The sequence below is a fragment of the Vespa velutina genome, chromosome 8, assembly GCF_912470025.1.
Source record: "Vespa velutina chromosome 8, iVesVel2.1, whole genome shotgun sequence".
NCBI classification, from domain to species: domain Eukaryota; kingdom Metazoa; phylum Arthropoda; class Insecta; order Hymenoptera; family Vespidae; genus Vespa; species Vespa velutina.
The window spans coordinates 660,038-673,580 of record NC_062195.1 but is presented as its reverse complement, the minus strand read 5'-3'; the positions used below and the strand labels follow the sequence as shown (position 1 = coordinate 673,580).

Genomic DNA, 13,543 nt, shown 5'->3' with positions numbered 1-13,543 from the left:
TTTATTACCTCCTCTTCTTTTCCTTCTTCTTCTCCTTCTTCTTCTTCTTCTTCTTCTTCTTCTTCTTCTCCTTCTCCTTATTCTTATTCTTATTCTTCTTTTATTACATCTCTTCTACCGATATATGATTTATTTGCAATAACTATGCACGGCCATTTCTATTCTAAGACGACAATACCGTTATATTAATTTTTAGTCTAGACTAGACGTTCTCGTTTGCACGCATACGAGAACGGCGAGTATGGCATTTCATCCTCGTATAGATACTTTCACTCTTTCTCGCATTTAAACGAGTTCCCCTCTTTAATTATCGTAAAGTTTTTTTTTCTTTCTTTTTCCTTTTTCTTTTCTTTTCTTTTTTTTTCCTTTTTTTTTTTTTTTTTTTTTTTTTTTTTTTTTTTTTCTTTTACGAAAGAAAATAAGAGCCCCTAGCGTTAATAATCCTTTGTGAAATCTTTCCTTTTTGAAATACGAAGGACGTCTTATCACGAAACGAGAAGGAGAACACGTTCGAGCTCCCTCCAGGGAATTATCGATCGGATCAACGTCCTTTCGAACACGAACAAGTACCTTATAAACTTTTAGAAAAACGTACATATCTTCTTACGAGACGAGAACGAGAGAGAGTAAGAAAGAGAGAGAAAGAAAGAAAAGAAGAAAGAACAAGAAAAAGAAAATGAGAAGATGGAATCAAGAAAAAGAGAAAAAGAGGAGAAGGAGGAGGAGGAGAAGGAGGAGGAGGAGGAGGAGGAGGAGGAGGAGGAAGAGGAGAAGAAGGAAGAAGAGAAAGAAAAAGAAAGACATTTAACCACTCTTGACACACATACGGAGGCGTATCACGAAGCAGTAACATCGATGCTTGCTTCGCTTCTCCTGGGCGTCGTATTATTTATTGCATCGTACTGTATTATGTTCGTGAGCATCATGTTGTTATGCCATTGGCTCTCGAGAAAGAGAAAGAGAGAAAGAATTTGAAGAGATTGAATAAACTCTGAGAGTGAAAATATAACTCGATAGATGGAAGGATAGAGAGAAAGAAAAAAAGAGAGAGAGAGAGAGAGAGAGAGTATATGTGTGTATAGACGTCGTGACAAGGAAGAGTCATCGAGTATAGAGGTCATAGACAAGAAAAACGGAGTAAAGAGGACTTTCTCCTTTTGCAACGGTAGAATAGTATCGGAATAAAAGCGAAATACCAGAGAATGGAATAGCGTAACGAATAGCAGGCGAAGATAGCTGCAATTAGATGCAATCCTTCGCTAGCTCGTTGTCCTATTCGATCCACAACCCATTCAAGATACCATTCGACCTTTGATACTCTGCAAACAATGATCGCGACCTCCGGCACGCGATACTGTAACAAAAAGTATACAATCGAATCGATGATTACATTGATTCTATCTCTCTCTCTCTCTCTCTCTCTCTCTCTCTCTCTCTCTGCCTCTCTCTTCTTGCTTGGCCGATATATTCAAAGGACGAAAAGACAAAAGGATGAAAGTAAAAACAGAAGTATAAGGATGAAATTACGTAGGAAAATCCTTATTATTTCTCTCTCTCTCTCTCTCTCTCTCTCTCTCTCTCTCTCTCTCTCTAGGTCTGTCTACAAACACACATTTTATCTTCATAATCCATGTAATAATATTAATGGAAAGTACGAGGTGTCTCGTCGTAATAGTAATTGATTACGAGAAATTTTTAATTCGTCCATGAGACGACTTTTCAAAAATTTTCGCCAATAATCTCTTTCGAAAAAAAAAAAAAAAAAAAAAAAAGAAAAACGAATATGACCCTACGTAGTTCCGAACAATTCCGAATTCGAATTGAAAGCTATTGGTGACACCGACAAAAACTATGGATTTCTCTTCTAGCAATGTATCAACAAGAAACGAGAGATTATGTGGGTGCGAAACTAAGGTCGTTTCTTCGTTAAGAAGACCCTTCTCAAATTAACAGTACGTGATCTACGATCGGTTTACGAAGATGTTTCTCGTTAGAATACTTTTCGACGAAGTAGAAGAACAACTAGAGATAACAAATAGGGGAGATCGAAAAGATCATTTTGTGTTTTTCTTGTCATTCGCGACGAAGAGGGTCTTGTAAAAAAGAAAAAAAAAAAACAACAAAGAAAAAACAAAACAAAAAAAAAAAACTAAAAACGTAGAAATCCATATATCGTTCTCCTTTTATTCTATAAAAATCAAAATAAGCTTACGAAATAGTCCATCACCTCGTATACTCGTCGAAGAAGATCGTCGAGTTTAACAGAAACCAGTGATATAATCCTTTCTGAGTGTCGGTAATACGTTAAACATGGAAAACACATCGTAAGAATAAATTAATTTCAAGGCTTACTCTCGTCGAATGCTTTATAATAGCTCTTCCGACCATCGTTTAATTACTCATCTCCCGTATCGTTTTGTATCTCTTCGAATAAGATACCTATCGCATACAGAACCGCGTAAGATCGCTTTGTTAAATTATCCTAGATCTTCTTTGTCTCCATTATACGTTGTTCGATCGTTTAGAAATCGTCGATCCATTGTATGTACTTGCTTAAATATTTATTTCGCATATAATAACAATAATAATAATAATAATACACGTAATTACACGTAGTTAATAATAACGCATTTAGTCGAAGATTCTCTCTTCGACAATCCTATATTCTTACAAAAAAAAATATGATTGGTTATTAAAACGTTCATATATTATATCTACGAATATGAAATATAGCAATTAATTGAGATGGTAATATCTTTCTACACACGTATATATATATATATATATATGTATAAATATTAATAATCTAATCGTTTATACATATATGCCTACAGAGATATATGTCTTTGACATATACAAATTTCCAATAGAAAATTAAATTTTTATCTATAAATTAGGATGATATCTGACGTAGATTGAAGATGAATCATTTTTTTACTGACAAATTGGCTGTCGGTGTATATATATATATATATATATACACATTGCAAATATATAGCTATGTTTATATACCTAGAATACACATATACAACGTCCGCCTCCGCGAAACACGCGACAGCTTTGCGTTTTTGTCCTCGAGTTTTGCCTACACGAAACGCTTCGTGTTTAAGATAATTAAAATAACTTATCGCACGTATATCTCTCCTCTCTCTTATCTTTATACTTCGTTGACTTGGTACACGCTACATTAATCTCAGGAACAACTCTGAAGAATTTTGGTTCTACGACTCGACTCGATATTTCTCGAAATAAAAAGACGTTCGATCGTGTACGATGTCGTAACGAAAAACGATTTATTGTAGATATACGATTAAGGATAATAGATAAATAAATCGAGGACAAGATTTTCGAAGCAATCATTATATTTATTATGTCATTGTATATTTCCCTCGTATCAAACGTTTAATATAAACGTTTCTACATAAACTATAGGTCATTCTGTACTCTGTTTTAATTAAAGGATTCTTAACGAGTTTCTCGTCAAAACGAAACTAACTATATTTCTTTCATTTACATGATATAATAAACGCGTGAGATAACTCAAAAGTAAGAACATCGAGATGATAGGAGTAGTAGTAGTAGTAGCAGTATTGAAGGTGGTTGTGGTAGTAGTAGTAGTAGTGGTATTAATAATAATATGACTGTAGTACTTGAAAGTTTTCGACTTTATATATATACAGGTTATATCCAAAGAACGTTGTTTTGATCTCGAAGAAAAACACATTTCATGCGGTATCATCTTGAAACTCGGAAAACAAATCAACGTCTCGAGATAATATTATAGTTGAGTACATACTAGACTACGAGAGAGTTAGTGTAAGAGAAAAAGAGATAGAGAGAGATAGAGAGAGAGAGAGAGAGAGAGAGAGAGAGAGAGAGAGAAAAGAAAAAAAGATAGAAAGAATTTGAATGGAATAATTTACACTATTGTTAATCCGGACGAACACTCTCGTCTTGTGGTATCCTTTATAACGACATATAAAAAGAATAAAATAAAAAATAAGAAGAAGAAAAACTCTTCGTTGTCTATCTTCAAACTAATCCATAGTTCGTTGTCTCCGTTATGTAAAAGCATAGTTTGTCGTTCGTTCGTACTTCCGAACAATAAACGTAGCGATGGTATGAGAAAAAAATAAAAAAAAAAAAATGTTGTTCACTGTTCGATTAGTTATTCGTCCGAGATATCTTTCTCATTTTGTTTCAAATGGGATTGAGTTATTTCACTTCCTCTGTTTGTCTTGTTCGGGATGAGCGGCGATGTAATCGAGAGCCCTCAAGATGGCTTCTGGTACAGGTGGTGAAGTTGGCAGATGTTCTCCTTGAGGTTGGAATCCGTTTTCATCGGCAACGTAGTTTAATAAGATTGGAGTACCATCGGGAGCTGGATAATTGAATGATCCTTGCACGTAAAGGGCATATTCGCTTTCGGAATCCTTTTGCGAGGTCTTTCTTGGTTCGCCTTGCTCGTTAACGCGGATACCATTTCCGGTCTCAAAGCTATAAGAGTATGAGCCGTCTGGATCAGGCCCGTTTGAACTGTGATAGAGAATTGGTACTACTTCATCTTCCTTCAACGGTGCACCTACGGCTACCGCGATGAGGATCGCACAAATGCTGACTTGCTGAAATTATATTTTCTGATAACGACAGATAATCGAACGACGTTTTAATAATATAAATATGACAACGAACGATAATCGTAAAGTGAAACGTTTAACCCATATAACCCATTTTGTACTGAATCGATTAATTATTTCGCAATTTATTGATTCGTGTCTTCAATGTTTGAATTGAAAAATATCCAAAATTTATTGCCGTTGAAACAATTGCAAAACATTGTAAAATGTTGAGCTAATAATTATCGATGAGATATCACTGGACGATAGAAGAAAAAAAAGAAAGGAAAAAATAACAAAAGAAAGAAAAAAGAAAAAAAAACCTCTTCGCGGACAATCCTATTTTTGGACTTACCAAAGCGTGCATGTTGACTATGGTTGTTGTCTCTCGTTATACTATCGTCTGCGAAGACGCGCTTTTATACTATATGCCTGCCGAAACCTCGCAGGACCCGAGAACCTCTCCCTCTCATTGATAGATTTCTGCCTGATGATTTGACAGTGGCCAATGTTACGACATTTTCGACAAAATCTATGAAGAGGGGCAATCGTGACGTCGACCAACCACAATATACCAGGTCTTCTTCTCTCTTGTTGGGTATAACCTTTCGTTTTTTACAAAGGTTCAATTAATTTATTTAAATCAATATTAATTTATTTAATTTATCGAAATTTTAACATTTAATACGTTTGCTCGTCTACAAATCTGTACTTTTTTTTGTCCTTTTCTTTTTGTACGTATTTTCTATAAAAAAAAAAAAAAAAAAAAAAAAAAAAAAAAAAAAAAAAAAATGATAAATAAAATAATTTTACTATTAGATAAATAATATCTATTAATAGATCGTCCCGTCCTATCGATTTTACAATAAACTTTTTTAATATAAATAGAAATAAACTTCTTCGAATTAAGCGTACATAAATCATTTAGACTCACTGAGAAACTAATACTTATATGTAAGCGTTATTATAAGTATAGGTGAATTAATACATGCGTGTTGTCTTTAATGCATACGTTGACCCGACGATCATCTCTTTACGCGAATTTTTTTTATTTTACATACGTTATAAATTCAACCATGTAACAAATTTGTGTGAAACCTTGACGGAGTTTCCGACGAACGTCGAATATCAAGTTTTATTTATCTCGAAAGTCTATCTTGGCTATATATTTCGTCTAGTATTCATAAAAGTACGAAATTAGCGGTGATTTTTGGCGCATAAAAAGGATAAAAAAGAAGAAGAAGAAGAAGAAGAAGAAGAAGAAAATAATTAGAGAGTAAGGCAAAAAGAACGAAAATGTGTGTTAAATAAAAAAAAAAAAAAAAAAAAAAAAAAAAAAAAAAAAAAAAAAAAAATGGGAACATTACTCCGACGATTCAAATAATTTCGTATTAATTTGTAAGTTAAACAAATAAATGAGTAAAAAAAAACGAAAATTGACGACGAGGATCATAATGTAGAACTCTTTCTTTTTCTCTAAGAAAAAAAAAAAAAAAAAAAAAAAAAAAAAAAAAAAAAAAAAAAAAAAAAAGAGATATAAAAAAGAGATAAAAAAAGAAAAAAAAAAGAATTACAAATTCCAACCAAGAGATCTTTGTCTATGTAAACGCTATTATCGCAAGAAGATTTATAAATAAAACGTTTTAAGAGATTCGAACGTGAGCGAAATAACGAGAATCGTTGTATAATAACTGATAATCAAAAAATATCTATGTCTATGGAATCTACAACGCGTTATATCACGTTCATCTAACGGGAACGACATTAACGTTTCTTTTTTACATTTTTTTTTCTATTATTATTACTATTATTATTATTATTATTATTATTATTATTATTATTATTATTATTATTATTATTATTATTATCATTTTGCTAAACATTTTCCTTTCCATTTTTTTCCTTCCTTCTTCCCCATCTTCTTCTCCTTCTTCTCCGTAATCATAATTACATGTTCAACATCTAAAGAAAGAATCATTAGATACGAAGAAGAATAACGTAAGAAAAAGAAGAAGGAAAAGGACTCTGTGTCGTGTCGTTGAAGTGTCCTTTTAACCCGAAGCCACTCAATTTCTTCTATTAACGGTACACGAGAATAAGGAAAAGTCTTTGACGAAAGCGAACTATCGCCGACGCACGAAGTCGAAACGAAAGTTTAAGCTTGCTCTTCTCGCGAAACAATATTTCAGTTGCAACGTTTGCTTCGTGTCTCTTCCTTCGAGGCATCGCCTTGATTAATGAAGTTGAAGCTCTTTCTCTCTCCTTCTCTCTCTCTCTCTCTCTCTCTGTGCTGTGAGCAAAGAAATGACTTGCTTCGACGTACCACGAATTCTCTTGCCTCGACAAAAGGGTTTTCCATAATGGTGAATAAATAATTCCCTTTGAATGAATATATCTACGCGCTGTGACATTCAAGAAAGGAGACATCCGAATGAAATATCATATCGAATTGAAAAGGGTGGAAGAAAAAAAGAAAGAAAGAAAGAAAGAAGAAAAAAAAAACCACAACAAAAAGAAAAAACAAACGGACAAACAAAGAGAGAAAAGAAATTTAAAAAAAAAAAAGAAAAAAGAAAAAAAAAAGAAAAAATAAAAGATATTCATCCAGTCAAAACTGAAAGTTCAATTATTCTTTAAAAATCTTCCCGATGAAAAATTTCCACGTTCGTCGGGTGATCGTCCTCTATTGATCTCTCGAAAGAAATTTCATGGATAAGATTTTTTTTCTTGATTATTACAGAAATAATAATTAAATGCATTTCTTAGAAAAGCATTCATCCGTCATCTATCCGTTAACTCGCGTGAACTCTAGTAATATTTAGCATTACCACCGGTAAGGTAGATCCTAGGATTTCATAAAATAGATTATCTAGTTGTTATCGAGATAACGTCAGAAAATTCATAGATATACCAACGGAGCAATAATACTCGATAATTTTTAACTCTCTTAGAAGTATACTACGCGTGAAATTTCATCGAAATTATATATTACGAGTCAAGAACGAAGATAAATTTATAAACGTAATCTTTGACGTTGAATCTGATCCTAAGTTAAATTAATCCGTTAAAAGTGAATTTTGCTTAAAAAGAAAATAAATAAATAAATAATAATAATGATTTCTGTTCCTTCGAATGACATAACTACAAATTATAGATATCTTTCGAAATAATTTTTCTCTCGATATACACACTTGTGTATGTATGTGTATGTATGTGTGTATGTATGTATGTATGTATGTATGTATGTATGTATGTATGTATGTATGTATGTGTATATAAAAATAGAGAAATCTACGATTCTTCTCAATTAACATGTCGTTACATAAAGTTTTAACACCAACGGTTGAACGTTCTTAGACATTGAGTAAAAGTGATGAAGAACTGCAATAGATCGCGCCACGTTAGAAAATAATTGCAATAGGAATTAGATGCTGCATTAGTTTGTTTCTTCTGTACTAATTTAAACGAATTATCTGAGCTAATTATCCCTCGTTAGGAATTCACGCATGAGACACGAAAATGTTTCAAAGGAAATATTTCGTCGAAATTATTCAGAGATAAATTATAATCATTAATGATCGTCATTTAGTAAGATCATTGAATGAAAAAAAAAAAAAGAAAAAAAAGAAAAAAAGAAAGAAAGAAAGAAAAAAAAAAGAAAAAGAAAGAAATATAAATAACGTAGTAAAGTGCAAATACAACGACGAAAACTATCCATAGCTTCTTCACAAAATAGAAGTGATGAATTGTCATAAGCTGTCGTATGAGAATCTTTAATCACCGACTGCGTAATACTCGTTGAAGCAACTTAAGTGAGTTCGACTCATCTGCCTCGTGAAAGTAAAAATGCCGCGTATTCAGGTTAGCCGGACGACCTCCGTTGTAAAAATTATGGTGCTGCTTATACCATTCGAAGGAGGGACCTACTTTAACAGGGAGACTCTCCTTGCCTCCTACTTGGCTTTCATTCGAAATTGTTGATGCTGGTGATCTCGCTTGGTACCATCCGAAATACAAAAAGGAATTACACGAAGTCGGTGGTCCATGTGCCAAGTGCATCGTCTTGTCTACAATCCCTTTAAAGGGGAAGATGGAAAGTACCTCGTAACTGGCATCGTAAATTCGCGAGGATAACAAGCCGACCATCGTAAAAGAATCTCGAGCGATCGTTCTCCATTTTTCTTTGTGTATACATACATATATATATATATATATATATATATATATATGTGTGTGTGTGTGTGTTTTTTCTTATTTTTTGTATTCTTCATCGTAGGAACATCGTCTTTTAAAGAGGATATTTAAAGTTCACCGAAAGTCCCTTTATCAGTTTATCATCCTTACTCTTTCACGGGTACCAATTAACGGTGAAATTCTTTTTACACAATTATTACGAGACGGGAGATGAATCCAATCGAATATCTTCCTCTCCGCAAGACTCTTCTTCGTTCGATAATTCTTCGAGTATGTCCGTCGCAAACGATTATTGCGTCAGGGAGATAGCCAAGGGCCGTGACGACACGTTAATACGAAACGAATCGATCTTCCTCGGCGTTTCGTTCGATAATTGTTTTTTATCTCATTTCTTTTTCCCGTTAAGCCAACTCGAAATCTTCGGACAAAAAATTATTTGAAAATGTAAAGGGCTAATAATGTTGAATAAACCGTGAATGACGTTAATATTAACGATGTTCTCTTTTCGTAAGAAATCTGTTTGACCCTGTTTTTATTTTATAATAATTTATAAATTAACGATAGGAACGACGCTAACACACGTTTTACATTGTGTAACACCCAAACTATAATCTTTATGAAGTGACGCGACGTTCCAACCGAGTTGGATATACATTATGCTAATTCTGACCTTAGAACATAGATAATAGTTCATTTTCATTTCCATTTATCACAACGTATGTCTCTTTGCATTATGCTATCATGTATTTTTAATTATCTCCCTGTCCAAAATTACGAAATATAAAAATCTTAAATAACAAATTATTAATTAATTATTATGGAGAATGTTACACCTCGCACGTGGGCTCTTAGAAAAAAATAGAAAATGACGCGAAAGATTCGAGCCAAACGGAGGAAGAAAAAGAGAGTGGAAATAGAAAAAAAAAATAACTTAACAGACTTTTTCTTTTATTTTCTTCGATCCATCGGCAATCATCGACGGTCCTTGCAATTTGTGCAATTACCCCGATCAATTGTTTCGACATAAATTCTCGATGGTTAAACTCATTTTTTTCTTGTTTTTTTTTTTTGCGAATCCCAAGCGTAACAAAATCGAATCGATTACAAGTACGACAATTAATCTTCAAATATATGTCTGAGAGAAATGCGTTTTAATTTAGGAAAAAAAAAAAAACAAAAAGAATTTAAACATATAACACGTGTTCTAACGATCACAGAGAGAAAAAAAAAGAAACTTTCTTTCGATATATTTATTCTATTTCAATTGTGAGAAAGAGAAAGATTCCTCTACTTATACAGTAATATATATATATATTTCTTTCATAAAAATAATTTCGATTGGATATACATCGATACGATAAAGGATTAAAAATAATTACAGAGTATCCTTTAAATCCTTTCGACTTGTGTTCACACGAAGAATAAGGCTCACGCATAAAGCTTGAAGGCTATACGCCGTAGCCCGAAGCAGTGTTACTCAAATCGAAAGTCTTCGCTAAATAATCTTCTTAAATTCTCATCGATGAGATACCAGCCACGTTAAAAATTCCTTCGAAAATCTGATAAACCATAGACGAGCTACATAATTTCTTTCTCAAGGATTCTTCGAGGATTCTCCGTTTATTTTTGTCCTATTTCGTCTAACGGGATCGACGATAACATTTTATTGCGGGAACATTTATTTATTAACGATTCGAGTTTAACTAAGACTATTTTTTAATCTTTTTGTCAAATAAAAAAACAGCTGTTTCACCGTTGATCCAAAGTTTCAAGAAGAAAGGAAAGGGAAAAAGAAGAAGAAGAAGAAGAAAAAGAAGAAAAAGAAGAAGAAGAAGAAGAAGAAGAAGAAGATATTTATAAGATTTTTAATCGAAGAAAAGAGGAAAGAAGATTCAAAAAAAAGAAGATTAATAATTATATAATAACATCGTTATAATAAGTTATAATGTATATTTATAAGCGATTCGTTCGAATGAAATATTTTTATTACAATATATTCTTATGTAAAATGCAATAAAAGGAAGGGCAGGAAGATAGGGAGGGAGCGAGGGGGGGGGGGGGGGGGGGGAAGAGGTGGAAAAGAGAAGGAAGAAAAAAAAAGAGCTGTATGCGCGCGTCATTAACATATTATAAATATGTATTTACAGGTCGTCATTCGAAAAATTCCCTTTTAGTTTTTTAAATATCTTCATCGTCATCTTACTCGCGGTAGTTGAACGTGTTTATTTCGCGTTTAAGCAGCCGTCTTACATGATATCATCGGCTTTTAATAGAAATCATTCTTTTCGATTGTCTCATTCGAACGAAAGGATAAAACAAGAAAGGAGAAAAAAGATAAAAATAAAAATAAAAATAAAAATAAAAATAAAAAATAAAATGGGGGGAAAAAGAAGGAAGAAAAAAGGAAAGACAAAAGATATTTTCTTATGCATCTGCTCATAGTTATTATCGTCTAGCGCTTAGCGAATCCAAACACGACGTACGCATCTAATTTAGCAAGCAATCGTCGTCCTAGTTTGATGTCTTCCATTCTTACGTCTCTCGATCATGCTAATTCGTTATGATGTCATTCGTCTAAGATAATCGACGTTTACGTTTCTATTTATTAAAAAAAGAAAAAAAATTATAATAATAATAAAAAAAAAAAAAAACAAACAAATAAAAAGAAAATAAAGCAAATAAAACTATCGAACGCATTAACCATTTAATTTAAACAATTCGCCGTAATTCGTCTTAACGCGTAATCGTTATAACGAATGAAATAAATAAATAAATAAAATTCGTAAGCACAAAATTCCATTGAAGTAATAAGATGTCCTTCCTTTTCGCAAGCTAGTGTGAAATCCTTGAGTTGATTTTCGAGTTTTCTCAAATCGTTCGCTACTATTCGGCAACAGTCGTCAAATTTTGGTGACACGTTTGACAGTATGGTTGGAGGAAGGGATTTGGCTTAGAGAGGGGATTCAGATTATGATATTAGTATTTCGTATAAGTTTTATAAAAGATTTTTTGCTTTGCTCGATACCTATATAAAGCGAACGATTCCATCGAAATGGCAATCCAGAACAGTTCGAAGCTTCTTCAAGAGATCTTCAAATCCAAAAATTATCAAAATTAATCTCAACATGAGCCGACTGGTGAGTTGATAATGACGAGCCGACAATGAAAATATACTTGGTCGTGATCTTGTTAAAAAAAAAAAAAAAAAAAAAAAAAAAAAAAAAAAAAACCAAGAAGCAAATGCATATTGTTATAGTAGATAAAAATCTTTTTTGTAAAAATAACTAACCTGGATTTATGCATCTAATCTCGATGTAAAAAAGAAAAAAGAAGAAAGAAAAAGAAAGAGACACAATGATTAGCCAATCATTTAAGGCCATTAGCCTTATCATTGGCTGCATCTTTCAAGCGTGGCTTAAAAAACGTTACAAAATCTTGAATTTTATTTTCTTTTTTCTAACAATATCTCGAGCTTCTTCTTGTCGTTCTTTTATCGAAATAAAATACGAAAAAGAGAAACTGACGATCTTCATTAATATTCATAACTCATGGACGCGTAGGAATGTTCCTTTTAATTTTTATACGCAACTTGTCCGATGAATTTTTCGTACGGGAATTGATATTTACGAGCTAAGTGAAGTATATCGTGAAAGGAGATAGAAAAAAGTCACGGATAAAATGAAAAGAAAAAGAAAAGAAAATATAAAATTAATTAATAAATCCGTTGAAAATAAATGTCGCGAAATTTCTTCGATCGAAACTAATTTCAAAGTGAAATATTTTTATAGGCAATCGTTTTGTTCGCCCTCCTCTCGGTGGCTTTTACCGCTCCGATCAACGAGAAGGAAGTGGTCCAGATCGTAAAACAGAGGGTAGCTGAGCCAGCACCCGATGGTAGCTATAACTACGAATACGAGACGGCAAATGGTATTCAAGTTGCGGAAGAAGCGCAGGTTAATGTCGGTGGTGATGTCCTTCTCAAACATGTCACTGGTTCTTTCACCTATACTTCACCTGAAGGTTTACCTATTCATGTTACCTATACCGCCGACGAAAACGGATTCCACCCTCAAGGTGAACACTTACCAGTTCCACCAGAAATACCAACTCATATTCAGAAGGCTCTAGACTACATCGCTGCTCATCCTGAGGAGAATGATACTAATAATTAATAGCACTGTCAAAAGAATCTTTCTTCTTCTTTTTCTTTTTCTTCTTCTTCTTCTTCTTCTTCTCCTTCCCTTCTATTTTTCTTTCTCCACTCTTCTTCATTAACATCTTTGCCCAACTCCTGTTCATCTTCCATGGATACATCCAAAATAGGAAATTTTCAACAAAGGACACACGATACCTTATTTCGATCCTTCCTCAACGAGAGTAGAAGAATCAATGCCTTTGTACTCGCGATCTTTCTTACGTAGTAATAAGAAGCGATTTATTATTGTAAACAATCTCGAGATGTATTCCACGTCAAGCCCAGGAGTAGGACAAACTATGTTATTGTTACTGTAAATAAAGTCATTTTTATATACGCAATTTCGACAACGATCTTTCCATTCTTTCATCATTCAAACTCCCTTCTCTCAAAATATCCTTGGATTTCCTAATGACGTTTATGATCAAATTAACCAATTCGGTTTATAACCGAGCATAATTTCGATTCGCTAATTCATTTATATATTACCTTATATTATCTACCTATGAATAAAAGATAATTTGACGATAAATAAAGA

General features: G+C 33.0%; 2 protein-coding genes across 2 annotated transcripts; one reads left to right on the top strand and one right to left on the bottom strand.

The window, feature by feature from the left end:
• Positions 1-3,344: 3,344 nt before the first annotated feature.
• LOC124951347 (endocuticle structural glycoprotein SgAbd-2-like) lies at positions 3,345-5,125 on the bottom strand. The gene is made up of 2 exons (XM_047499620.1): positions 4,972-5,125; positions 3,345-4,622 (listed from the first exon to the last, which is right to left on the bottom strand). Exons 1-2 carry the CDS (start codon positions 4,981-4,983, stop codon positions 4,221-4,223), a joined length of 414 nt encoding a protein of 137 aa, XP_047355576.1. The 5' UTR covers positions 4,984-5,125; the 3' UTR covers positions 3,345-4,220.
• A 6,716-nt stretch (positions 5,126-11,841) lies between these two features.
• Positions 11,842-13,324, top strand: LOC124951348 (endocuticle structural glycoprotein SgAbd-8-like). The gene is made up of 2 exons (XM_047499621.1): positions 11,842-11,947; positions 12,599-13,324. The coding sequence occupies exons 1-2, from the start codon at positions 11,936-11,938 to the stop codon at positions 12,980-12,982; spliced, it is 396 nt and encodes a 131-aa protein (XP_047355577.1). The 5' UTR covers positions 11,842-11,935; the 3' UTR covers positions 12,983-13,324.
• Positions 13,325-13,543: the final 219 nt, after the last annotated feature.